This window comes from Anopheles nili, chromosome 2 (genome assembly GCF_943737925.1).
Source record: "Anopheles nili chromosome 2, idAnoNiliSN_F5_01, whole genome shotgun sequence".
Classification (NCBI taxonomy): Eukaryota; Metazoa; Arthropoda; class Insecta; order Diptera; family Culicidae; genus Anopheles; species Anopheles nili.
Genome location: NC_071291.1, coordinates 37,855,797 through 37,881,849, shown reverse-complemented (window position 1 = coordinate 37,881,849; position 26,053 = coordinate 37,855,797). Strand labels below are relative to the sequence as shown.

The following is a 26,053-nucleotide window of genomic DNA, read 5'->3' as shown; positions in this document are numbered from 1 at the left end:
AACAAGAGCATTAAACATTTCCTTAAAATTTGAAAACTGAACCTGAAACTAATCATGAAATTTGCGTACAGTCTTAGCTCCAGCTTTTAACTGGGTATTATATACAGTACAGCTGTAACGTCAACTGTCACTGCCGTTGAGCGACAGATTTCCACCAAGAATACAAGACAGAAAAAAATAGAGCACGAAAAATCGAAAACAGACTTTTGTGCGAAACTCCATATCACACGCGATTAACAACTGTTTTCGGTTGCTCTCGGTGGGCTGGGTGAACAGGTTTTGGTGGTCCGGAAGTGCCAAATTAAGAACAGACTTTTGGGAAACCTTGGGAAGGGCTGTGCGATTGTGTCATCTACTGTGAGCCGTGCTTACCGTATGTAAACCCAACAAAGAAAGGCACGGCCATACACAGCAGAACGGAACCGAGAAACGGAGTTGTTGATTGTGCGTCTGTGTTACGCGATTGCCAGCTGTCCCCATGGCGGCGAATGTTCGAATGTCCCAGCCGGGCACACCGGCGACGACGCAGCCAAACTACATGAAGGTATTCATCCAGCGGGACTACAGTGAAGGCACTTCCGTGAAGTTTCAGAATCGGTTCCCTCCAGAACTGGAGAGTCGGGTAGGTGGATGGTCGCAGCATCTTCTCCGACGATGATTCTAGCTAACACACGTTACCATCTTACTTCCAGATCGATAGGCACACGTTCGAGAGCACCATGAACAAACTGAACGAATACTTCGCCGAGGCAGAGAAAGGCGCCTGCAGTACATATTGCGAAGGGTGTCTGGCCTGTATTACGGCGTACTTGATCTACATATGCACGGAAACACATTACGAGAAGGTTAGTTGCACCCGGTGACGTACGATCGCAGACATCGAGTTCCTAAAATTCTGCTCTCCTTCCCCACTCAACCAGTGTCTCCGGAAGGTGTCCAAGTACATTGCGATGCAGAACGAGCGGGTGTACAATCCAAAAGGACTGCAAATCACGGACCCTGTGTACCGCGGGCTGCGAGTAATAGAAATATCCATACTGGATCGCCCAGGGCGCACGTGACTGCCGCTGTCCCATTCAACGGAGGAGTTTTTTATGTAGAACGGTTCCGCCTGCGTGCCGAGCCCGACTCGCCCTCCTCTGGCGAATCAGCGGAAACTGGTGGTGGTGATGCGCGCGAGCAGCAGCCAGTGCGCGCGGCAGAAGAACAACTTCCATTACTCGACGACAAGTTTGCGAGCAGTAAATGCGGATTTTTGCGAAGCATGATTGCTCGAAAACACACCTACACACAGCCCCCAAAAAAGCCACACGCGTACGTGTGCAGCACTACATTAGGATCAACGTTTCCGCACTCCTAAAGAGACTAAACTTTCCTGTAGATAACGTCTACGTACGACACAACGATACGCCCGAGGGGGGGGGGGGGAAAGGAGGGACTTTTCCGCGCTCATTTCCAGCGGGGCGATGCGTCAATGCTGGATATGTTTAAACTAGCCAAACCATAACTTTGACATTGAGCGTTATTGTTTTCAAACTCTCTAATCGACTAGCGAACAGGGCCAGGCCAGGGTGGGTCCGAGTCGCTCTCGCAAATGACCCCAGTTAGTATTGTGCGGATCGACCCGGTTGTCCCTGGGGAGAAGTTAAAAGGGCATCAAGCAGAGAAGAGTGAGACGACGCTGTGCAACAGATATCACTACACGAATTCCAATACTTATACAAGCCTGCCCTCCCCGCTCTATATAATGTAAGGTGAGATACGGGAAATGAGAGTTGGCAGGAAATGATGCAAAACGCGAGGACATGCCGGATATCGCGTGATCACCATGGCATGGGACACGAAGCAAAACGAACAGCGGGAGCTGAGCCAGTTAGTGTATTGACAGATGATTCTTTTTAACATGTTATTTCGTTCCGTTTAGATGAGAAAACCAGTTTCTTCGAGCTGTATTCCATGCTGACGATGGTGAGAGTGAAGGGAGATCGAGTGCAACGTTAATAGTGGAATGCATTTGTGCATAACGTAATAATAATAAAGCAGACGAAAGAGATGGTTCTATATTTATCTGTAAATGAAGATGGCCAACGTTCATTGTGCATGAGGTGAGAAATCGTGGGATCGCTGAATAATTCCCAAAAGATCGTCCTTCTTCGGAGTCACGAATTTCTTTCCTGCTGTCTCTTCCATTTCGGATTGTTTAAAAAGTGAACCGTTCATTCATTCAGTGCTCACATGCTTGCAATCGTCTCGCTTCGTTGCCATTGTGGATAGCTTGGTTTTCTTTTTATTTCTTTTGGTAACAAAATCTCTCCCCCACCCGATTTGGTTTGCCGCCTTCGGTATGCTGCACGAAATTTGCATCACAAAAAAGTATATAGTTACAATCACAAAAATGTTTCTAACCATCAAAGACACACGGTTTGCCGCTAATTATTACTGAACATGTAAAGTGTGTGTGTTGTATGCGCATAAGTGATGTTTTTGTTCAACTTTCTCTCTGTGTATTAACGCCATGCCTGTTCAAGTAGCTCTTTTTTTTCGTTTGAAGCAGCGATACTTTTTTTTCATGCCCATGTCCTTGCCCCACGATTGCTGATTCGCACACAATCGAACAATATAGCCCCTCAAACGAAGGGAGTCACAACGATGCGTGGTGACATTTGTTTGGTTTTCTCGGTGTAACCTTTCTAATCTCGCTAACCAGTCTTAGATAAGAGCTAAGGGAAGGGAAAACAGCCGATTTTAATCTCGCCACATGTGTATAATGTTGCTTTAAATCGTCTACCTTCATTACTTTGGCCGTTTTGTCCGATAACTGGTACACAACGCGAGCCAGTGATGAACGCAAAGATAAACCATTTTATCTGCCACCTGAGCGACTCAGGATTCAAGGAACGGTTGGCCCATTCACCACACGCATGTATGCACACTTTTGCCATCGGACAATGGGAAGCGTGGTGCAACAAGGGCTTCAGCATAAACACAACACAACGAGCTCATTCACACCGCATTCACAAGAGCGCGTTGTGGTGATTGAGCGTGAAACAATGCGAAGAAAGAACGAATCTTAACAATAGTATCACGGGCGCCTTCCCAGGCGTCTGCTTTGGCTGCCTGTGGCTGGCCGAGGGTGCTACGATTCGCAAGCGAAACAATAGCCATATTGCAGTTGCAGCTGAAACGGTGCATCAAGTGTCGGTAGATTGTAGAAGTAGTAGTCGTACTAGTAGTGCTTAAAAAAAGGACGGCAGCAACATTGCGCTTGTTCTCCCCACAACTCGCCATATTTGCCATTTCCCCGGAATGTTTCGAACAAATCCTGCCCATTCCTGGCTGGGCGCCTCCATTGTCCCTTTCCCTTTCCCGGCTGGGAAGCGAATGGAGTTTTCTTATTGTGTCTTTTTTTTCCTGCTAATTCTAGTGCAGCTTTCCGCTCGCTTGGTGAGTTAGTGTTGAGCTAACAGCCTTGCAGGGAATTCGGCACTCGCTTACACAACGCTACACAGACAGTTTTGCTTTGGTTTCAACGTGCTAACACCTAATTGCTAAACGGACTGCCTTTGGCGGCCTACTTAAAACCCAAACTCTCGTTCGGTTGCTTTTTACGGCAACAGGAAAACATGGCACCTCAACACAAAAAACGCTGGCGACTTGCGCCTGGACGACGACCGTTAAATGACTAGGAATGCTTGCTCAGCCACCGCATAGTGTGTGCTGCTCTGGTGCACTGGGTTTGCACAAATTGTCTACTAATAACATGCAACGGGTGCACACAAACACACACACGGATGCTAACACCAATTTACGGTATCCGGTTACGGTTTTCCTGTGCCCTGGCACATCGAACAAATAACTACGAACAAGTTCACACAAGTTGCGGTGTTGCGTGGTGTTTGGTGAGTTTCCTAAATTGACCATTTTTTTTTCTCTTTCGCTCGCTTCTCAGCAGCAGTCTCCGTGGGGTCCTCGTACCCGAGTGAGTCCAGCTTCGTCCTGACGGCCTGTGCCACCAGTGGAATGAGCGGGTTTGAGCATATTAACTACGTGTAACACTAGTGGTTTTCCCGCAACACGGTAAATTGGACTAAGAACAAACATCGAACTAACAGCCTTTCTGCGGAAAATAACTCCCGTGTCGTCCGACCACATACGTCGATAAAACAGTGACAAAAACGCACCCAGCCAATCGGTTTCGGCATCGCTTCTAGCAGTGGCCGTTTCTTCGCTACAACACGGAAAAACGACCAGCCCAAGTGGAGTCAATCAGCACCGGCGGGCGCATTCAGACGGCATTATCCTTGCCGGAAGCTGCCCCACTGCCAGCAGGGTCGTCCGCGGAATCGGCGTAAAACTTGGGTCACAAAAGCATGCACAGTTTGGAGCGCTTTTTGACCGGTTTGGTGGGATGCTTCGGTGGAATTTGCTCGCCACTGGCACCATCCGGCAGCTGAGATGGTGGCAACCCACTGGCTGGCGTTACTGGCACCGATTGTGAGGACTCTTGCGGCTGCGACTGATGCTGGTGCGATTCCCCGGTACAGTCACTTCCGGTTTCGCCTTGTAGTGCTGGCTGCTCGCAACACAAGCCAACCGGTTCGTCCTTGTTACTACCGGGCTGGGAAGCGATGGACGCTGGTCGATCGGTTCCGGGCGTGTTGTGATGCACCGACTTGGACAGCTTGTTCCGGACGGCTTTCCCGAGGGCGCCTGTCTTCCGGAGACTGCTGAAGCGTGGTTTCCGCTCGTGCACTGGTGTCGTCTCCGTTCGTTCGTCCGTCGGATGCGCGCAGTTGAGTGTTGTCACCGTGAACTCGATGTCGGCCAACGGTTCCTTGCCCGCTGTGGAAAACGGAAAAGGATGCGTGAATGCGGATGCGAAAAGGGACCACATGAAAAGGGCTCGGGCCGCTTACCAGCGAACTCCTCCACCGGTTTGTCGATCGTGTCGTGGTCGATCCAGGTCAGACCCATCTCCACCTTCTCGGCCAGATCGTGCCAGTGCTGCCGGTTATCCATCGTGCCGTCGTACAGTGGACTGATCCAGGGGAACGCCTCCGTCAGGACCTTGTACAGCGGCAGGCAGATGACGTCAATGAACCCAACCTGCATCTTGGGCAGCTCGTCCTTACGCTCGCTGCAAAGCCACGAAAAACTCGATAAATACCCGGTGGTGAGAATGAGAGAGCAAAAACCCCCACAAATAAACCAGCGGCTCGGTTCGACAAACCCCGGGGGCAATGGGTTTTATGGCATCCTTTGGTGGTCGGCTGCGTGACCGAGGCATTATCGCGCTAATACCTAACCCAGCGAAGGAAGAGTACCGAGCAGATCGAGAAAACCGTGGCCAAGGATAAATTATCTCCCGAGCGTCGTGGCAGTTAATTAAAGTTATGCGCCCGCTGGGCCGGTCCAGGCTCGTACTCACAATGGCCACAATGTTCGCAGTTGAAGGCCACCAATATTTTACGTGCCTCAGCAAATGCCACCAACTCCCCGACCGGCGTGACTCCGACATCCGAGGCAGTGAGCCGGATGTGGCGTGTAATTTGGTTACGGATTTGAGAGACCAACCAATCAATCGGCGCCAGGATCGAGCCGTATCCTTAATCAGCTCTGTTGAGCTGTTCGGCAGGGTCAGACCGGTCAGCAGGGTGTCTCGGGGTTTTTTTTTCTCCACCCCGAGGGCCGAGCTATTTATGGGTCGTGCTTTTCTTGGGCACCGTGCACGTTTACTGCCCTGCGTGATGAATAAAGCGCTTGAAGCAGGAGGGCAATAAAAATAAAATGCCACGACAAGGAAAGCGCCACGTTCCGGCCTTGGAGGAGTGTGTGCGTTCACTGCGCGGATATAATTTTATTCTCTCAAACACTCCGCTAAAAACTAATGACCAAATGGGGACAATAATGGGTAGCAAGCGAATGCTTGCTTGAATCTGCCCTTTAGCGAGTGCTGAAGCTGATAACCGAAAATGAACAGCAGCACGCGCACGGTGTTTACTTTTGTAACGAGTTTCGCACAATGCACGGCACGCAAGTACGCCCGGGAAAGCACCTTAAATGAAATACCAAAACCTTCGTTTGGTTGTGGCACAACAGTGGAAATGCCAAAAATTTCGATCATCGTTCAGCCCTTCGGGTTGAGGAGTGAGCAAACAAACGGTCGGATTGATTGCCGAAAGGATAAGGGAGGCTCATTTTTCAATTACCATCTAAGCCTGTGCGGACCCAAGCCACCTGCCACCGGGTGGTTCGTCGTAATTGGTGGCTTTGAAGTGGAACCCCCCAAAAAATCCACCCCAAGAGCGCTTCCGATTTTGGCTGGGAATAAAAGGCTGAAAAGAAAAGCGTCCTCGCCGATAGCGCCATATCCTTTTCATCAGGCCAGATTATGTGCCGATGTTCAAGGGGTAGATTGTCCTCTTTCTCTCTCTCTCTCTCTATTACGGTGAACCCTCAGGGGCACGGCAAAGCACTCGCAATGAAATGAAATAAACAAATTACCGATCCATCATCGCGACGGGTTGCTGATTGAGCTGCAGCTTTTCCAGATCGCCCTGGTCGAAGAACTCGTCCGCTACGAGCTTGGCCACCCGGTGCTGGACCTCCCACGGTTTCGCAATCGCACTCACGTCACATGCCGTCATCATCATGCCGCACAGGACTGCAGAAAGGCGGGGAAAAAAATCGTGCGAATCGAATGAGTCCGTGGAGGGATTCGCATGAAATTAGCCTCAAAAAGGACGCCGGTCTAATACGACCGACAAGGAGTCATAGAGTCGCCACACTTACCTTCCTTTTTCTCCTCGCTTTGCCAATCGAACTCGCCGTTCTCGATCAGTTCGAGGAACTGGTTGCGCTTCTTGAAGTACATCGCCAGATCCGTGGAAAGGATGGCCGTCTCGACGACCTTCATCACCGTGCGAAAGTCCTCCGGGGACAGGGCCTACCGGGTGACATCAGTCAAGACGTGTGGTTTCGTTAGTGCGCGTTAGTATCATGCGTTGCCATTCCATTATCAAATGCGTCTAAAGCCAAAGGCAAAACCCTGAAAACACTCCCACGGGAGTGCGTGGAAATGGTCGAAGGCGTTCGCCTGCATAATTAAATCCCTCATCAGGCAGGATGGGCCTATCAAAGGTGTTGAGTGCGTACGAGCATGAAAAGTGGATGCGAAAAAGAATCATGGGAACAAACTTATGCGCTCCCCAATGGGATCGAGCGGAAGTATTTTTTTTCCGATCTCTCGCGCTTCTATTTTCCTTCCACTGGCAGTTGGTCCATAAGGGGAGCCCGAAGCCTTTGTAGCTGCATCGAAGCGAACAGAACACGGGGAGAATTTAACTAAAAATACATTACACTCGACGACAGGGAACCACGTGGTCGGCGTATCGAACAGGGAACAAAGGATACGCCATGATGCTACATTACACGGGAGAAAGGACGCGAGTTCCATTACGCGGCGCACGCTTGTTTTGTGTAGCAAGCGTATTTTATTGTACAACCCGATGTACACCCTCTACGTGGCCCTTTCTTTTTCAATTATCAAGCTACGCAACGAGACACGAAAGAAAAACATCACGAGCCGTGGGATTCTGAGAACTGCGCCAAACAACTGGACGCGATTGAGTGAGTTCTGGAAATTATTCCATAAAAGCTGAGCTCGGATCAAGGTTGCGGAGAAAGGATAGCACGTCGGTTGGCATGGAAACGGCGTTAGCGGCAATGGACCCAACCCGCGACTTACAAACGTAGGCCCGAAGAGAAGAGTGGGTTTTATTTGGCTGTTGGAAAAATACAAAAGCGAAATTGGAAAAGATAGACAGTGGCTCGGTGTATCTTTGTTTCAAGACAAAATGTCTATCTTTAGACGTAAATCGTTGGCCGAAACATTCCCACCGCCGTGTTACCAGGTGGATAAATCTCGCCTTTTGAAAATCCACCACCCACCCGATGGAACACGGAGTTGAACGCTTCGATTAGCGAAACTTTTGCGCCATTTCGCCATGGTTTCCTGAAGCACGGGATTTCCATTATCAACCTGCGGCGAAACGCTGCGATCTAAATCCGTCGCTATTTTCATCGGCTGCGCCGGTTCCCACTAACAATGGGTCTTCTGTTCTGTGAGCCAGCGGACAGACGAAAATCCCCGTCCACAGAGACCGCCACACGTAAAGCCTCAAGGGTGGAATCATTTCCCCAGCTCGGACGCTCGTTAAAACAAACCGCTTACGTGCCACTTACTTTTATTACCAACGCCCAAAACCCGGATTCCCGGTCGCATGCTTATTTATCCTTACAGCGTTTTTCATCCCTCAAAGGGGGTGAGTTTACTGGCGCATGGTGCAGCAACTGAACCGTGTGTCACAGTGGGTTTTAAAAGCTCGTGGCCCCTTTCAGCAGCGCCGACGCACGTGGACGCCATCCGTGCGCTTGTTGAACGTGGGGAATTAAATTCCACCCTGGACGCCCTGCATAATATGTCTCCCTTTTTTGCCGGTAGGAGGTCTGCAGCTGCAGGGATGATTTCGAATGGAGCGAACGAAAAGAAGGACATGCGTTGCCGCGTGTGCGTGTATGTGGGTGGGTGTGCGGCTTTACGTACCCCGTTCCGGGCTGTCGGTGAATGTGTCTTCGATTTTACGATTCATTTTCAACGACCCGAGAAGGAAACGAGAAAAAAGGGCGAGCTGTTTCAGTAGAGAGAGAGCGAAAAAAACGAAGCGAAACCGCTCGAAGGTCGTTGCGAGGGTGACATCCGGAACCGTCTGGGACCGCCGTGAATAGCACGGAACCTCCGGATGCCACCGGATGGAAAATGAGATTGCTCTTGCATTTAGACATCACTCGCAGCCGGAAGCTGCCCATTCAACGCGAATTATATCGATTTTTGATCTGCCTGACAGGCGTCTCCGTCAGATTTTTGCTGCGGCATGCGAGCGGTTGATAACGAATGATTTCTGTCGAAGCGGCGAAAATGGGAATCATAAATTACGAACCGGCAAACGATAATGGGTACCCCTGGGAAAGCAGGGGTTAACCCCAAGCTTTTGGTTGCTGTGTGTCGCGGTAAGAAGTTAGATACCAGTTGGGGTTTCAGAAAGGCGGAACGATTCAAAAAAAGATCCTTGCTCCCTTGGGACTGCCTGCTGGCAAGCGATGGAAATGAGTGAATTGAAATTCAAATGATCGTTCTATCGTAGATTCGTTTGATCGCGTTTGAAGGTCAGATTATTATGCCGAGCTCTGTTGTACTTCCTTCTACTGGCAATCATTTTTCTTCACAGTTCATAAACGCGTGCTTGTGTCATTTCACCAGCCTTATTGCAACGAAGCAAAATGTACTATATTAATAACATAAAAATTAAAGTAAACTAGATAGCATTAAAAAGTAGGCGACTAAAAGCAAGTAAAACATTAAAGAAATCATGAAACCGTTTGATTTCTGCATAAAAAAGGAAACTTAATATTTACCATTTAAAAACACCCTGCTTTCACGCATTGGTTTTACATGCGCCCAGGTGTACCTTTTAATTCAAGTTCAAATGATATTTTCTCGGACTTTGCTTCACCATTCGTTCAAAAAAAATGGAAAGAGTACATCGATACCGTTCATTTACAAACCGTGCTGTTCAATATGCTCCACGAATAGGATGGTGCAAAAAACTACAGCACAAACGGCTACGATACGCTGCGATAAAAGAAACGCACCTGCGCAATATTATCTTTTCAATTAAGTGGAATCCTTTTTAACTGGTCTTTTTTTTTCACTATCCACTTTACGTGTTCGTGCCATGGTATTATTAGAATTTTATTTTTATGTACCATTGCAATTACATGCAAGCACTAGCGCGAAGTATTCGATTTCAAATGCCTGGTGTGACGGTGTGCAATTCAAGTGAGGTCCCTAGCGAAATGCCAGTTAAGTTTTAACCTACCAATTTTTGTCTGAAACCGACAGGTTGAAAAAGGGTTGCCGTTGTTTTGGCCATAGTGTTTGAAAATGGGAAGATGGGTGATATTTTCGGTCTCGCACGTCACTCCATGGGCGATGTATTCGCATGGCAGATATGGTGGTGCTAAAAGTTGTTTGAAGTTTCTTCGCCCGAAAATTCCCAAAGCTGACACCTCAGTAGGTGTTTCATCTGAACTTCGCGGCACCAAATAAATGCTTCGACTGATCGAACTACCAAAACTGGCGTCATGTGACCTTTTCTCCAGTACTCGACGCGATACACAAAACCCTTCATTAAAACGCCACATGAGCGAAACCATAGCAACCATGCACTGTTCTCACCTGGAAAATGTTGTTACCCTCGGAGTTCAGTATCATGACACACTGGTCGAAGTGGTGGTGCTCCATCGTGCTGGTCGTGTAAAGGATGGCCAACGGGCTGTCGGTTTTCGACTGGAACGCGTTGTTTGTGCCCCGGTGATCCAGGTCGTGACAGAGGCAGGCGACGAGCAGGCCCAGAATTTCCAGATCCGTCATGAAGCGCTCCATCTTGCCGGTTTTCATCATCGCAAACATCGTCTGGGCCACGTTCAGCGCGTGGCGCCAGTTGTGGTACTTGACGGGACGGTAGTTTTTCCGCACGCTCAGTATCCAGCGGCACAGAACCTGTGGGAACAGAGGCGGGTGGTGAAAAGCCACACCAAACGCATTTTGCAGTGTCACCGTGGCAGCTTGGGTTTTCAAATTTCCGCTGTGACGCCCCGGGAAAAACGGGCGCATCGGAGGAAGGAAATGTAATTAAATTCGTAGCTCTGCTAGGGGTTTTTCGGGTTAACCGAGTGATCTGGTTTCGCTCGACGTTACGCAACCGGAACTGCTCTAACGCGGCTAACGAGCACATGAGGAGGGAATAAAAAAGCACACTAGAACAAACGAAAGAGAAAGTGAGAAGGAACCAAGCTAAGCCATTCTCACGCGGGGGTTAGACCACCGGAAAAAGATCCACTTTGCGTGGTCCTAACGAATGGAGATTTACGACGGTTCTAATCAGCTTTCGAACGAAGCGAGGGTGTCCGATATTCGGCAAACGTTGACGCATCACACTGTGACGCACCACGTGACCTTATAAGACGATGCCATCGCGAAAGGGGCGACCTCGTAATCGTATTTCACCGGGGCACATAAATTCGTGTCCTCCACTCGTACGACGCACAGAACCAGCGCGGGATCGCTACGGGGATCGGATTGGGTGTTCCGAGTTCGTACGTTAGGGGTCGCCACAGTGCAGAACGCGGAACGCAATAAAACTGCCACTTACGTCGTACGGAATGTGGAACTGTTGGACCAGATTGCACTGCAGAAACATCCTGACCGCAGCCCGGCACGTATCATCGTCGTCGAGATCGAAATCTGTGGAGTGAAACGGGAAGCAAAAAGAAAACTCATCGTGAGGGAAAAGTTCAACCACGTGACATGTGTTGCATGATGAATCGGGCCGCATTTTCCGGAGCTCCGAATGGCTCGTTTTTATTTTTACACATTGCTTCCACTATGAGCTGTCATCTCGTAAAAATCGTCATATAATGGTGAGTATCAAACTTATATTAAGCCAAAATAAATGAAAACCCATAAACACAGCGACAGCGTTGAATGAAATAAAGCTAAAGATTTATCTGGGCATGATTTTGTAATCGAAAGAGTATTGATCAGAGCGTCAGATCGATATACCTCATCAGACAACACCCTGAACAGGATCAAACCATCAGAAGATCTATTCGACTTAATTTTACAATTTCATGTAATTAATTATCTTTGCCAAATACTTAAGGTAATCGCTACCACTCACATCGAGTGTTTGTATGGAATTAAATAACAAAAGCATTGCAAAAGGGAAAATTCCCCTAATCTGGCAAACGTTTGATCTCTCACGTCTCGCACAATGGAACAGATGTCGCCATCCATCACATCCGAATGGCGTGTGTTTGCAAAAGCTCCGTACACTACACGCTTCTCGTTCCAATTATGAGACTAGTATTTCTCTCTTGTCTCGTCTTTCTGCTCATTATTCTCGATGCTCCTATCACAATTGCCCGTACTGAGGAGATAAATTCCACCCCGTGACACGCACTGATCACAAAAACATGTCGCGTGTACGAGTGGAAATTCCTAGAATAGAAAGAACCCCACAGATGCTCCACTGATAGCCGGCGAAAAACGATGGAGCAACATGGTGGCCACAGCGCTGGAAGAATATCCCACAAGGAGAATATCCGGAGCGACCAAGCGACGCTTTGCGAAAAAGGGCTCATGAAAGATTCAGCACTGCCCGGTACTTGATGAATGTGTGATCGTGATTAAATTCTCCCCATACCAGCTCCATTCGTGCAGAAGCTTTCCGGGTTCTGTTCCGTGGTCGCAACCGAGAACAGCATAACCTCGCGTAACCAAGCCCGATCAAAAGGCAAAAGCCGCACAGTCAACGCGGATCTGTAGCTGGATCAAACTGACTCTGGTGGGTGGCTTTATTGCAGCCACTTTCGTCCTGCTACCGTTGAAGCTCTCGCACGAAGGACACCGGTTGGCTTGGTTGCCGTCGGAATCTAACTATTTATGCTTCCCATTTCGACACGACGCGCAACGACCGAAGCACTTGCCCGCGTTGCGTCAGTTGTGCCGAGAGCTTCCATTAATTATGCCGAATGGTGGGGAGAAAAGCGAACGGCGAACGTCGAAGGACAGAGAAAAACCGGCATCGGTATATCTATCCAATTAATGTGTTGAATGTAGGCGCTAAAAATCCATTAGCCCCGAAAAAAGCGGCCAGTTCCAAGGCGACGGTTCTGGCGACCAAACGCTCACGCACGCAAGCTCGGGACATCGTTCCGGCGCAGTTGGGGGATACATTTGTTTCCATTTAGCCCTTGATGGTCGTGCATTTTTTGCATTTCGCCAACCGCGTGACCGAAAACCGTGGATCTGTGTAAGGCGAGAAGCAAGAGCCAACCGAAACGAACCGAAACGTCTTGATTGCGGAAAGTGCCGGATATTTCAATGGCGCTGGATGACGGATGAGACTCGTGCACGGGTACGGGTAGGTCCAGTGGCGAGAGAATCGCATGGAATATTAATTTACATCATTATGTGCGCACCGGCCATTGGAACCGGCCCAGAATAAATCGAATTTCCACGACGCGACTACGATGAGCCCTCGTTAGCTTGAGCAGGCAGTCTGACCCAAATCGCAAAGCTCAATACAATCCGCATGGGGCTAGGATCATCGGTAAGGAACCGGCTACCGGTCGCTTAATTAGACACCCTCGGGAAAACTGACCCCATCAGCTTACCGATGAATTTAAAACTATACAGCTTGTACTCTTCGGCCGACTGGATGGTATCGTTGACCAGCTTCAGCGTCTGGTCCTGACTAGCGGTCGCGTGGTAGGAGAGACACTCGAGGGCGACCTTCTGCTTCGCCATCAGCTTGCAGGCGCTCTCGTACATCTGCGTGTTGTGGATGCCGAGCCCGCAGAAGATGGCGAACGCCTCGAAGATGGAGATATCACAGTTGGTAAATTGTAGATCATTATGCTGTGTGGTTTGAAGAGTGAAAGTAGGAAAAGACGAATACAAATAATTCATACAGGATTCAGATTGCACCTTTTAGTAGGTTGTGCAAGTAGTATGTGCAGCGAGATAGTACCTTATTAATTAATTGAGCTACACCGATGACCGTCTTCTGCCCGTTGATGATCGGCATGCAGAGGATCGATTTGACGCTGTGCGTCTCTTCGAAAGAGTCTGCTGTGGCGACTGTCCCATCAGTGGCCGGTGCTGGTGCCACCGTAGGCTGTCGGTGGCCAATTGGTTTATCCTTGAGCCACTCGAGCACATCACTGATGTTGAGCGTTTCGCACGTCGCAGCCACGTACTCCGCGATCTGCGCAAGCATGGAACTATTCAGATCGCTCACCGACGGCCGGAGGATGTTTGCCGATGACTGCTGGCTGCTGCCAAGCTCGAATATCATCGTGAATCGCGTCGAAGTCGTGTTCTGGTGGGAAAGAAACGTTTAAGTATCACTCAGTGTAGCAGATTTGTAGCTAAGAGGAGCAGAGCAGCTTTCCATCCAGCTTCATCCTTCCGCCACTTGAACGGGTTTCCTTTTTCCTCAGCGCTTATAGATGAATTTTTGATACTTTTATTTAGCCATTCCGATTACAAAGCCATCACTAAAGCCAGGATGCTTTCATTTGGAGCTGATTGGCGATACCCAATCGTGCAATGGAAAAAGGAAACCGTTCGGGGCTCCGAGGCGAGCGAAAGTGTGCGGAAAAAGAAAGTAATGATGAAAGCTGAAAAACCCGCTCAAGGGCTGGACAAATGAATAACCTGCTGCTGGAGCACATCCTCGACGTCGACGTTATGGCTTGTGCGGCGCGATAACGTCTGATGGGCCGTCCTCTCCGGCCGTTCCAATATCCGCTCGAGATGATTCTGATGAGCGCAGGCGAAGGCAGACGGACGAGTTGAATCGTTCGAATTGGGTTTCGTTTCCGTGGGGTTTCCGATTTCCGTCCCGAGGAAAACCCAGACCCGGCCCAATTTTGCATAACACCCACCAGGCGGACCGGATGCATGGGGGAAGAAAAAAAAAACCGGTGAAATCGTAAATGGATGAGTTTATATTTCAACAAAACAGATTGCAATCTCAATCATCACCACCCGGCGGATCTTCTAGCGTGAGCCACAGAGAAGGTGTAGGTGAACGAATGGGTGTACGTAACACGTGTGTATGTGTACAGTAACGGTTATGTGGGTGAAAGTGGGAATGAATTGATTGTGAAGAGAAAATGGGCTATTTCGTGTCGTGGCACCAGCGACCAGGCGTCTCCATTTACCTTGCGGAGCGCACACTGCCAAACGGGCGAAGAAGAAGACAAAAATGTCCCTAGCAAATGAAGCTGCCCCTAGCGCGGCCGTAACCTCACTATAAAACACGGCGTGAAAGGTTTCGTGAAAAGGGTGTCAAGGTGCCGGAGGGTGACGATTGCTGGCACGAAAATAGAACATAATTGACGCGTCATCGACCAGGCCATTATCGCCCGGTAATTGAAAGTAAAATATTAATCAATTTTCCATTTGGCACCGTTAATTGCTCCGATTCGATTCCAGCGCGCACTCGGCGGCATAATTGAACGTGCTCGGCCACTCGGGTGTTTACGTGCCATTTTCACCTGCGCCCGATAACGAGCGCAGGCTTATCAATTTCGCTAAAATGAGATTTCATATCCTGCACGCCGTGACGCAAAACGCATGCAACGCGCTGGGCTGGGAAAATGGCACCTGATACGGATGTGATTTCATTTCCATTCGATGGCCGCTGTGCGATAAGGTAAACCCGCTTTAGGGTATTTTCATTTCATCGGAACAAAACGATGGGTGACGTTGCATAAAGCCGATCCTTTGAGCAGCTCGTTGCTAGCCGTTTGTTTGTTTGTCGTCAGATAATGTTGCACTAACGGTGTAATTGTAGCTCGCACACCATTGGTAAACGTTCGTTCACTGGGAGTGAGTTGCGACAAAATTACACTACAGGCCGTAATTCACCCAACAAGAATGCCAGCTCAGCGTTCGATGTGGAGCGATGGAACGACGGAACGTTTCAAAACAACGGCAACGAGAGGGAAATGGTAATTTACGAGATACCGGCGAATTGCGTGCAGCCACAACGTTCGTACTAGATTGTTCTCCTCTATTGCTAGGGATCGGTTCGATGCGAGGTCCTTTCATTGCGTGCACATCCTTTCACCTTTCAGCGCCCTTCGGTTGGCAGTGTCGGTTGCGAACCCGCTGGACCGCTGTCAGCACAATCAATATAAATAATTCTCTCATTTTCATGGCTACCCGAAATGACGACGGGTAGATCCGGGTGCCGGTTTGGCTCTTAAAGTGGGCCAGTTTATTCCTCTCTGGTGCCACCGGCTGGAGCACGAGAAGATGCCAGACGCACGCACACAACGTGCGTCTTTAGGGGTGCTTCATCACGCTACCGTCGGGAAACAGTCCTCCGAGGACCCGTTGGAGAACCCAGTGGCGTGGATTGGTCGCTGGCTCGTGCTCGGAAAGCGTTATCGGGCGCATTATCGGATGCTGGGATCCGTGTCGGCTCAGCACATGGGAAACTCTAATTAACAAACAACCCCCAACTACTCCATTTTTCTTTCGTGCACTGCGGCGTGTTCAAACTTTGGTAAACCGATCGATGAACTAAAACCCATCAACAATCAACAATGCGACGCGTACGCTCGTACGTGACTTCCGGAGTGTTTCGTCGGTTTTACTGGTCGGCATTTTTCCCGTCCCAAAACCTCCCACGTGCGTGACTGCGCGTGCATTCGTGTTTCTTGCTTTCGAGCATTCGCTCCCGTGCCGCTAATGGCGTGCTTGGCAACGAGTGCGTCCAGGCAAATAGCTACTTTTACTAATTTCACCTTCGTGTTCCATATTTTACAAAACGCTTCACGCCCACCTCGGTGTTCCCCGGGGAAAGCATTTACAGAGGCGTGTGGGCACACAGAGGTTGAACACGCGAAAAGCCGGCGAGTGCGTTGTGCCTGTGGGTGTGTTTACCTTCAGGACGTTTCGATTGCAGCCGTCGTCTAAACATGCACACTTGAGTTAGCGGGAACGCGTAGAAGGGTGTGTCAGGTTGGGAAAGCGCCCGCGCACGCAAGGAACGCATCGAGAGCAGTCAGTAACATGCATCAGATGTACCAGAAGTACCAAAAACCGGTCCAAGTGGGACCTTCGTTAACTTACCGCTTCACCGCAGTCGAGATCGAGCAGAAAGACCGCACACCGTTCGCATTTGAGCAGTTCCCGGGCCTCGGTCATGATCTTCGTCACCAGGCACTCCAGGTTGTTCTGCTCGGAGAAAATGCTGCGGGCGAGATTGAGCAGGATCTGGTTGCGTCGGTACTCCTGGACGGACATCTCGAATAGCTGCGCGTTCTGGATGCCGATGCCACAAAACGTCAGATAGCGGCGAAAGATCTCGACGTCCCGTTCCGTGAACTCGGGTGAGCCTGTGGAAAGGAATCATGCCAACGTTCTGTAGAAGTCCTGCACGGTGAAGACGGCTTGGTGACTCACCATTCGTCTTGTTGATGATCTGCGCTACTCCGATCACCTGGCCCTCGTAATTGCAGATCGGCATCGACAGGATGATGTTGGTTTTGTAGCCCGTCTTCTGATCGATCTCGCTGTTGAAGCGTGGGTCCTTGTACGCTTCCTTGATGTTGATGGTTTCGTTAGTTTGCGCGACCGTTCCGGCGATTCCGACACCGAACGGGATGATGATTTCGTCCTGTTTCGCTCGCCGAACTGCTTCGTCCAGCGCTGCGTTGGTGAAGAGGAACGACATGGACACGTCACGAGGAATGGAAAATGCAAAAGTGGAAAAAAATCTCATCAGCAAGCACTAACGAGAGACCATTCTGTTTCGTTCGTCGTAACGTAATTTTCTGCTTCCATCGTGTCTAATGGCATGCTAGAAGCTTTCAGTGTGGTAGAAACGTGTGAAGAATGGTCAGAATGCGATGTGATTTGCAAATTAACGTTGATTTGAGTCATAAGAAAGCGTTAAAACATTCAAACCACCACTGTAAACCAAGAAAGCTCGTCTCAGCAGCTCATTAAGCATACCATTAGCACCATTAAAGAACGTTCCTTTGCAGCTCGTTCATCGATGCTCGTAAGAGCTTCACATCGATATCACTACGGCGTAACGCCACGTTAAAGATAAATAAAAGTTGCAGCAAAAAAAAAGACAAGTTGTTGGCAACTTCCAACGCCTACTCCGATGGCTCTAAAAGTTTCCAATCGTGTGGCACCGAACCCACACGGTTTCGAAGCCTAATGGCAGGTCATCAACCAGTACTTACGGGTGTTTTGCGTTACGTCGAACAGCTTGGCGACCAGATACTTCCCGGTCGGTGGCCCATTGACGAGGAATAGTGAACCGCGGTCGGCGTGCGTCAGAAGGCCCACGTTGACCAGGATCTTGTGGCACAGCACGTCGATGTCGAGCTCGTTCGCCACGTCCCGTATCAGCTCCATGAACAGCTCACCCTCGTCCAGGTCGGCCAAATGGCTGCGGTTCGAGATCGAACTCCGGGAGGTCGGTGAGCGGCATTTCTGCGAAAGCGAAAGCAAAACGAACACACGGTGTCAGGCATTACGTCATAGTCTCCGATCGACGGATTGGCACGCGGCTTTTGCATCGGACACCGGGATCGTCCCCGGCCGATGACGACGCCATTAGTATTCATCGTTTGGCTGCATTTTAAATGACTGCGCAGTCAGCGTGAGGTAAATTGGTTAAAGTTCGTGTCCTCACTCCTGTCAAGACGGTGTTCGATCGTGCAACAGATTATACACACCTTCACACCTTGAACGTAACCTACCGCATCGAACCGCACCGTTACCACCGTGGTCGGGACCTGCTAAGGAGAGTTTCTGCTGGGAATTACGCGTCAGTTTATAACTTTTTTCTACCATCTCCCTCATTCATTTTTAAGCGTACACCAACCAACTCAAAAAGCCAACGTGCTCCAGGCTCTTGCTCGAGCCAAAATCAACCCATCCGCAACGGCAGCAAAACGACCACGTCGGGCCATGTTTGCGTTTGCGTTATGTTCCCGAGCCCTTTTGCGGCCCTCACGGGTAACCGACCGAGACCGGTGAACGAATACGGTGCTCATGAATAAAACAAATCGCTCCCTCGGCGACCGCACACGGTCGGTGGCGGCTTTGGCGACGGTGCGTTTATTAATTTGATACCTTAGCGGCCGAGCGGTTTTGCGGGCCGAGCTTTCGTGTGGGTTGTTCGAACAACCTCCGGAACCGGAAGCTCAATTCAACCCCCCTACCAAACCGACGTTGAGAACTGCTGGTCGAGCGTTGGAGTGGATTTGCTAGGGAAGTTAACGGCCTCACTGAGGGAAAGTAATTTTATTCTTACACACGCTTTCGATCCTCGGAACCGAGCTCAACCAGCACCCCTGAGTTGATTGATGTCGGTGCTTTTGTTAGTGAAATGAAAGGGAAAGTGCTTGAGGCCGTGACCGTGGCATACTCGCGTCTGATTTGGCAAGGATTTGGCTGTTTGCTAACAGACCGGCTGTCGTTCAGTTCTTTTCCATTCAAGATGGTTTAACCGATAACTCACCCATCAGCAGGTTTCGGATACGGTATGTTGCATTTCTACATCGCAGGTGTGTGACTTGATCAACAAAGTATTTGAAAGCATCGTTGGAAGTAAAATCTCTGGCTGATGCAAGTGAATCTATGATTATAGGTGTCGTGGGCATTAAACATATTTTTCTCTTTTTATGACAATGGCTCATCGAATGAATAATCAATTTAGCTGGTTTGTATCAGCTTTAAAATATACCTAATACATTTGGCTACCTCCATATCAACTGCATGCATAATTGCTCTATTTTCCATTGCTTGTATAATGACTTCAATAGACATTACTCGCTTCAATAGCTCCAGTGCAATTAAAACAAGCAATGGCTGCGCACACATCAAAACACACGCGTTTTAATTAACGGTGCAACAGCTCGATCAATTAACCGCCGCGCAGCAGCATAGAATGCCGATAGCGCAACGTCTACGTGGGCTGCCAAGGACCAAGAATAGAACGAGCGCCACTCGTGGGGATATGAATAGCCTAAACATGGTGAGGCAAAAAAAAAACAACAACACCAACAACCTAAAACCCAGACACTCATAATCAGCTCCTCCTAACGAGCTGCAAATGGACCGGGACTGGGCTGAAGCACAAATGTTTACCAACCGGGGGAAGTTGTCGAATAATTAGCGCTAAACGCTGCAACTCATTAACGTTTTGCCACACCGGAAGCGTCCCCCATGGTTGGTCCCACGTCCTCGAGGCTCCATCGGCACATACACACACGCAGAACCACCGGGGCTAGAATTACAAATTGTCCCCGATGTCGGTGGTGTTTTCGCCCGCGGTAAATCTAGGTCACCGGGAAGTGGCTGTGCAAACACTCGTTCGCGCGCGCTCGAGCGTGTGCAAATGGATTGGCGCCACGTGTGCCGTGAGGAAGTACGCCCTTTCCTTCGGTTGCTTTCGTCGCCCACGGGGCAGAGCCCAGGAGTCAATTACTGCCCGAACCGGGAACGGGAAAAACCACCACCATCGTCACCGCGTCAACGATCCGCACGTCCTTGACGGGCTGGGTGGACGTGGCGTCTTGGAGCAGTTCATTCGCTTTCCGTGTTCGTTTCGGTTTCGCTTCGTGTGCGTTTATCGTGTGTCCACGTCCAAGCTACCAGCGAAGAGTGCCATCTATCACGCTGTGTCCTGCCGTGTTGCTGGAGCCTGTCAAGGAGCTCTGCGTCGAGATGGGACGCTTCCAGTGACAATGGAATTGTGTGAGATGTCTTATCTGTGCTGGGGTGCTTTTTATCGGCTTCCGATGCTTGCGCGACCATAATCCGTTCGGTTATCTTACCCTGTTCCGGACTCGTCCTTGAGGACCCTGTCCAGACGGGCCGTCTAAGCTTCCTTAGCTGTAAATCAGCGCGAGCACGAGCGGAATTCCCGAAGGTGGGCGAGTGGCATTTTCTGTTGGCTTTTGCTTTTGTTTTGCGGTTTGCTCTACCCTTCCTGTGGTGCATTGTTTTGTGCTCGCGTTCTGTCAGGCACTTGACCTGCCCTACACGTCGTTAACCTCTGACCGGGTGGTGTGATGCGTTTTAGGGAAAAGAACCCCATATCCTTTTCATCGCTGATTGGTGCTGGTGTTGTGTTTATTGAGCAATTTTGTGTTCATTGCGGATATCGTGCAACTAATAGGCCGGGGTTAAAACCTGTAAAAGCGGTTCGTTTTGCCGGACTTCGATGGCAAGCCCACGACTTGCAAATGGCTAAGAACGATGTGCGTGGATTCGATTGTGCGAATGATTTCGGCTGAAATAATTTAATTTAATTTATGGCACAACTTTCCCTCTGGCAATCTTGGCAGATCCCTTCGGCACTTTTGCCCGAACGTTTCGCCCACTTGATTCACAATCGCGGTCTTGGCGTTCACAATCGATTTAAACTTCACTGAGCGGAACCGTTCCAAGCTCGATCCGTGCTGTTGGCTGGCACTCTATCCAAGAAGCGTCATGTGGTGAAACATTTTGCAAGTCACTTGCAGGGCTTCATGGCCGGGATGGTTTTTGGGGGGATTAATTAAGATGCCGTGGAAGTCTTGTCGGAAGTCTGCACCTATCGTTTCCGGTAGCGGTATTGGATTTATTCACGTTCAATTTGCAATGGTAGTCGGTGGTGGTATGTTGACGCACGTTTAATTTGCCAACTTTGGCTTCCAACTACAAAGGCAGAAAGGTGCATTTATAACCTTCAATTACAGAGACAGAAAATGCTGACTCCAACGGGTATCTCAGAAATGAAGCAATGCCGTCGGAGGCGTGTGAAACGCACTTTAAAAATGTGAATAAACTGAACATATTCTAAAGAATGTACGATACGACAAGGTGCTGAAAAAGGAACGAGTTGAAGATGACTATCGTGGTGAGTACGTTTTTTCTCCGCTATTCTTGGTTTATCCGAGAAGGACTCCTTTACTCTTTCTAAAGGATGCACGTATAGTAGGGGTAAAAAAATAAATTTCGTTCGAAGAAGAAAGTCGCAATTGTAAAGAGCAAAATCTAATAGAAAAATCCGCTATTCATCGCTCCGTTAATGCGAACATCGGGCCGTTTGTAGCGGCGCCCTTAACGAGCAAAATTGACTCTCGGCCATTTTGTGATCACTGCCCGCCAGGTTCGCAATTTTTTCTTTTGCTCCACCCGTTGTGCATCCTTTCGTTGCACAAGGCGGGTGGATTTATTTCCTACGGAGATGTTTTCCCGCTCCCGTTCGGTTACTTCCGCATCCCACAGGGACGCTGCCTGGTTTCGGGATGATTTACGGCACCGGTCGGCTTCTGCACCTCCGACAGTTTCACCATCAGCCTCCGTACACAGAAAGCAATCATCGCTCACTTTAGAACGGGAACATCCCTCCTGGTTGTGAATGCCTTTTTGTATGGTTTTAATTTATGCTCGTGTACGCTTTTAACGCTCTCCTGGACACGGTGGCGTTGTGCAAGAAGCACCCCATTGAACCGCGACACCGGAAGTTTCGTTTTTCGAACATAGCCGAGAAACAGTTCACCACCGGCTGAATAGTTCAACGACGTGCCTTGCGCGCTTCGAAGCGTCGATCCATCATCGGCAAGTGGTTTGCTCCCGCCCCGTAGACGTCGTTCATTGCACCGGGCTGAATGGGAAGACAATTTAATTACCAGCACTATTGTGGTGCTTTCTTACATCCGCTGCGCTTCGACCGGAAGCTCCAACTGGGAGGCTGTTTCGTCGAAGAAACGAACGGAAGAGAAGAAGCAAAGCGCTAAACAAACGGAGAAAAAAATCCCGCTCATAAATCAGCAGCCTATCGGACACGACATGACCCGCGGTAGCCTAGTGGGCCGCTTTTCCTGACGTCCGGTGCCAGTCGGTGGGGCTCATAAATCTCATTTAAAACTTTACCTTCAATAAATTAAATCTCCCGACCGTTGCAGTCGGTTGAATGGGGCCGAAAGGACGACTAGCGCACTCGCTGTTGGCTTGGCCGCGATGGAAGGCGAACTGATGGTGCAAGGATCAAGCCATTTGGGTGAGATCCCGCGGGAACTAACAAGGATAATTAATCTGGGACTGAGAGTACAAGGGCAAGGACCGTTACGGGATGACCAAGGGAACTCGAGGCTTGATTCTCACTATCCACGCAATTGTGAAACGCAAGGACAACATCCTTCCAATTACCGATGGGACTTGCAGATGTCACACTGATCGCCAACAAACGCTCACGTTACACTTCCGATGACATTTACGTACCACTCAACGCCCACAGCTCGATGTTGCAACTCGTTGCATGCAAGCAGGCAGGCTGATATCCGGTTGAGCACCTGTTCTGGAGCTTTCCCATACCAGCAGGGCAATAACAAAACAGTATATTTGTTCAACTCGATCAAGCACCGTCCAACAAGTCGTCCATAGCCTGCAACCTCTGACGGGTGCCGGCAACTAGCTTATGTCTATTTCCTGTTCCGATTTCTGCCCACTGGTACACCGATCTCCCACCTGGAAGCGTTCCCATCTGGCAACGTGAGCGAGCCCCGGAGGCCAACTAACCCCACCTGCAATCGGTACCAACGGATGGCATCGCTCGCACGATGGATTTATGTTTTCCCAGCTGGTTCCGGCCGCACGTTCCCGTTTCCGGGGAAGAAAGGATTCAAAACCGGGAGTTTGTGGCGTGTGAACGGCAGGTATGCGATGCAAAACCACGCAAAGAATAACACGACCGGCACGGCACACAAACATTTGCACAAGCCCGTAAGCTCGTAAGCGTTAAATCCGTTTCGCCATCGTGAAAGAGCATTGGGTGGCGAGGGTTGCTTTGTTTTCCGAGCTGGATTCGGTTTAAATTCAATTTAAAAGTACACCCATGTGATGTGTGCCTACCTGTTATTCTCATTGGACCAGCGAATCATTCTATGCTCCGTCCACGTCGATCAGACTACAGTTCTGATTCGCAATTACCGGATTTAAAATAGCCCTCTTCTCGAAGACTCGTCAAGAATCGATCGTTTCAACGGAAACATGCATTTCGTTACGAACCCTCCCAATTGTACTCGTTTGCGCGTACAAATCGAGCAAATCGCGAAACATTCGCGTTACATTCACTTACCATTATCGGTAATGATGGCGCCGTGCTAGGTTTCTGTAATGGAATAGCCAATTATGCCTCGCAGCTCATGACAACCATGGCTCGTGCTTTTTCAAGGAAGCTACAGTCTTGTATCGAGATCGTTGTTAGCGTCATGTTCGGAATCAAAAAACAGTCGTCTGGTAACAGCACGCCTAGAAAGTAAGCACGGTTTCGAGGCAATTTAGAATGGGTCACGGGTGAAACATCCCGTGCAAACGATGCTAACGTTTAACATCTCTCAAGGGTGAAATTTTTGAGCAAATCTTTGGGAGTTAACTGCTACACGAGATCGATGGTTTAGTTGTTTAACATACTGCCTGACAGGATGCATACGAAGGCTTATGCATGTTGTTATGATGCTAGACTTATGCCCTACCTGGAACGTGATCGACAGCAAGCTTCGGCACGTGGCGCTGGCCAGCACAGAGTGGGCAAATCAATACCCTAGCGCAAAGTTTGAACGAATGAGACGCGGGGAAAACTGTCAACGACTTAATATGTGATGATTTTATAAAGCACCAGGCGCCTCCATTAACTAGACACCATGTGTCTCCATGAACCATACAAACAACCAGGCGTCTCCATCGCCAATACTACCACCAGGTGTCTGCTTTGCCAATACTAATCAACAGGCAGATCCATATACCTTGCCAAACATTAAGTGTCTCCATATGCCGGGAAAAGCACCAGGCGCCTCCATTCTTCATTTTCAAGTCCACGATACGATACGCACAAAATACCAACCGTGCAGCTGTCTCGCTCAGGTTCCAGCGCAAGGAGAAAAATATAAACAGAGCACCCTGCAGCTACACTACGGATCGGTGGTAAATATTGGAAAACAAGCTCCCTCGAGCATTCGCGCTTCATGCGCCAACCATTTTCCGAGACGAATAGCAAAGCGGAACAGCAGGCAGTAGCTTTCGTAATGCGCCCGTGCACTGTGGCTTTACGGCCAATTAGACGGTTAAACTTTACGAGCACTGGGCCTGTCCGCACCCACAGGGCCGATTGCCTGCAATTAACCCGCTCCCAACGGGCGACCAAACCGGCACCTGGGGTCGCACCCCAGTGAACATGGAGCATGACAAAGCGCGTTCAATTAATCTGCATAACGATCGTCCTGCTGGCGCGGGGGCCATAAATTATCATTAGTCAACCATCGGGTGGAGGCTGTGGGTGCTTTTTCGTGCCTCCATAGTGGACGGAAGATCCAGCCCGGCCGGGTGTCCGGTTCCGGGTGCAATCCGAGAGATGACCTACCTTGACGGGTGACGAGGCGAGCCACTGTTGAAACAGGTCCGACGTAACCGACGCCCGGTGGGGTGATCTCGGCGATTTGGCCGCGTCCCCGGCGGTAATTGACTGCAGCTTACTGACGACATCGGATGGAGCCCGCTCGCGAAACCATCGCTCAATGGCGGCCGAATGCTCCTCGAAAAACGCACCCACCTCGTCTAGCTCTTCGAGTGAGCAGAGCGAATCGGTTGGTGCAGGGCGTCCGTGTGACGGTGAGAGATGGTGGTGTTGCGGGGACACCGACTGGGACATGCTCGAACGGGACGTGTTTGGTGACAGCAGGTTGCCGTCATCGGTTGAGTTCGGGCGTGAATTACTACGCGCAAGAGCTCCATTCTCGGCAGGACTCGAGGGACGTGGTGAAGCCAGCTTCGGTACAGGACAGCAACCGTCGCCATTGTTGTGGCCGTGTGGTTGCTCCTGGTGGCCATCGATGGGAACGCAATCACTACTGCCACCGTTCTTTTGCGGCCAATCGAGTACCTCCGTCGGTTCCATGACGCTCAACTCAACGTGTCTGGTTTCTTTTGCTGTTGTTTTTGACGATTTTTCTCACTCTCGTTTCTCTACGATTCTGCCCACCTAGACGAAGGCCACACTGACACGATCTTCGTCCGTCCGCGTGGACGCTGAAAGCTTTTCGCGTGCCATTTCGAGCCTCATCGAAACACGGCCACTGCCAGAAAGCACCGTTTAATTATTCACACCAACTCGTGGCACTTTCGGCAAACCTTCACACTTACACATGCACACACACACACACACTCATACAAATACACGAGCAGCGGTGGAGCCGAAACCGTGAGCTCGTTCCCTCAAGGGTAGATCCAGGGATCAAGGCGGAAATCCGGCCCGTCGGTAAGTCGCACCCCGGCGATGGCGTAATCAAATAGTATTTTAGCGCCAATTAAGCTGTCGGAGAAAAGCCCCGCTAGCGGCGCCGG

The 26,053-nt window shown here is 49.8% G+C and overlaps 2 protein-coding genes across 2 annotated transcripts; one reads left to right on the top strand and one right to left on the bottom strand.

The window, feature by feature from the left end:
• Positions 1-290: 290 nt before the first annotated feature.
• LOC128732265 (golgin subfamily A member 7) lies at positions 291-1,061 on the top strand. The gene is made up of 3 exons (XM_053825445.1): positions 291-622; positions 693-845; positions 921-1,061. Exons 1-3 carry the CDS (start codon positions 479-481, stop codon positions 1,059-1,061), a joined length of 438 nt encoding a protein of 145 aa, XP_053681420.1. The 5' UTR covers positions 291-478.
• A 3,299-nt stretch (positions 1,062-4,360) lies between these two features.
• LOC128722558 (cGMP-specific 3',5'-cyclic phosphodiesterase) lies at positions 4,361-25,607 on the bottom strand. The gene is made up of 13 exons (XM_053816233.1): positions 25,074-25,607; positions 17,899-18,151; positions 17,108-17,353; positions 16,775-17,040; positions 14,345-14,449; positions 13,656-14,006; positions 13,300-13,543; positions 11,274-11,365; positions 10,298-10,621; positions 6,793-6,946; positions 6,505-6,664; positions 4,917-5,137; positions 4,361-4,842 (listed from the first exon to the last, which is right to left on the bottom strand). The coding sequence occupies exons 1-13, from the start codon at positions 25,605-25,607 to the stop codon at positions 4,361-4,363; spliced, it is 3,432 nt and encodes a 1,143-aa protein (XP_053672208.1).
• Positions 25,608-26,053: the final 446 nt, after the last annotated feature.

What these genes read in the sequence shown, in the direction of transcription:
- LOC128732265 (XM_053825445.1), top strand. Translation starts at nt 479, where the DNA reads ATGGCGGCGAATGTTCGAATGTCCCAGCCGGGCACACCGGCGACGACG. An exon ending in CTCCAGAACTGGAGAGTCGG is followed by an intron (nt 623 to 692) that starts GTAGGTGGATGG and finishes TCTTACTTCCAG; the next exon opens with ATCGATAGGCACACGTTCGA. An exon ending in CGGAAACACATTACGAGAAG is followed by an intron (nt 846 to 920) that starts GTTAGTTGCACC and finishes CCACTCAACCAG; the next exon opens with TGTCTCCGGAAGGTGTCCAA.
- LOC128722558 (XM_053816233.1), bottom strand. Translation starts at nt 25,607, where the DNA reads ATGGAACCGACGGAGGTACTCGATTGGCCGCAAAAGAACGGTGGCAGT. An exon ending in AGTTCCACATTCCGTACGAC is followed by an intron (nt 10,622 to 11,273) that starts GTAAGTGGCAGT and finishes CTGTTCCCACAG; the next exon opens with GTTCTGTGCCGCTGGATACT. An exon ending in CCCGTCGCGATGATGGATCG is followed by an intron (nt 5,138 to 6,504) that starts GTAATTTGTTTA and finishes GTGGCTTTGCAG; the next exon opens with CGAGCGTAAGGACGAGCTGC.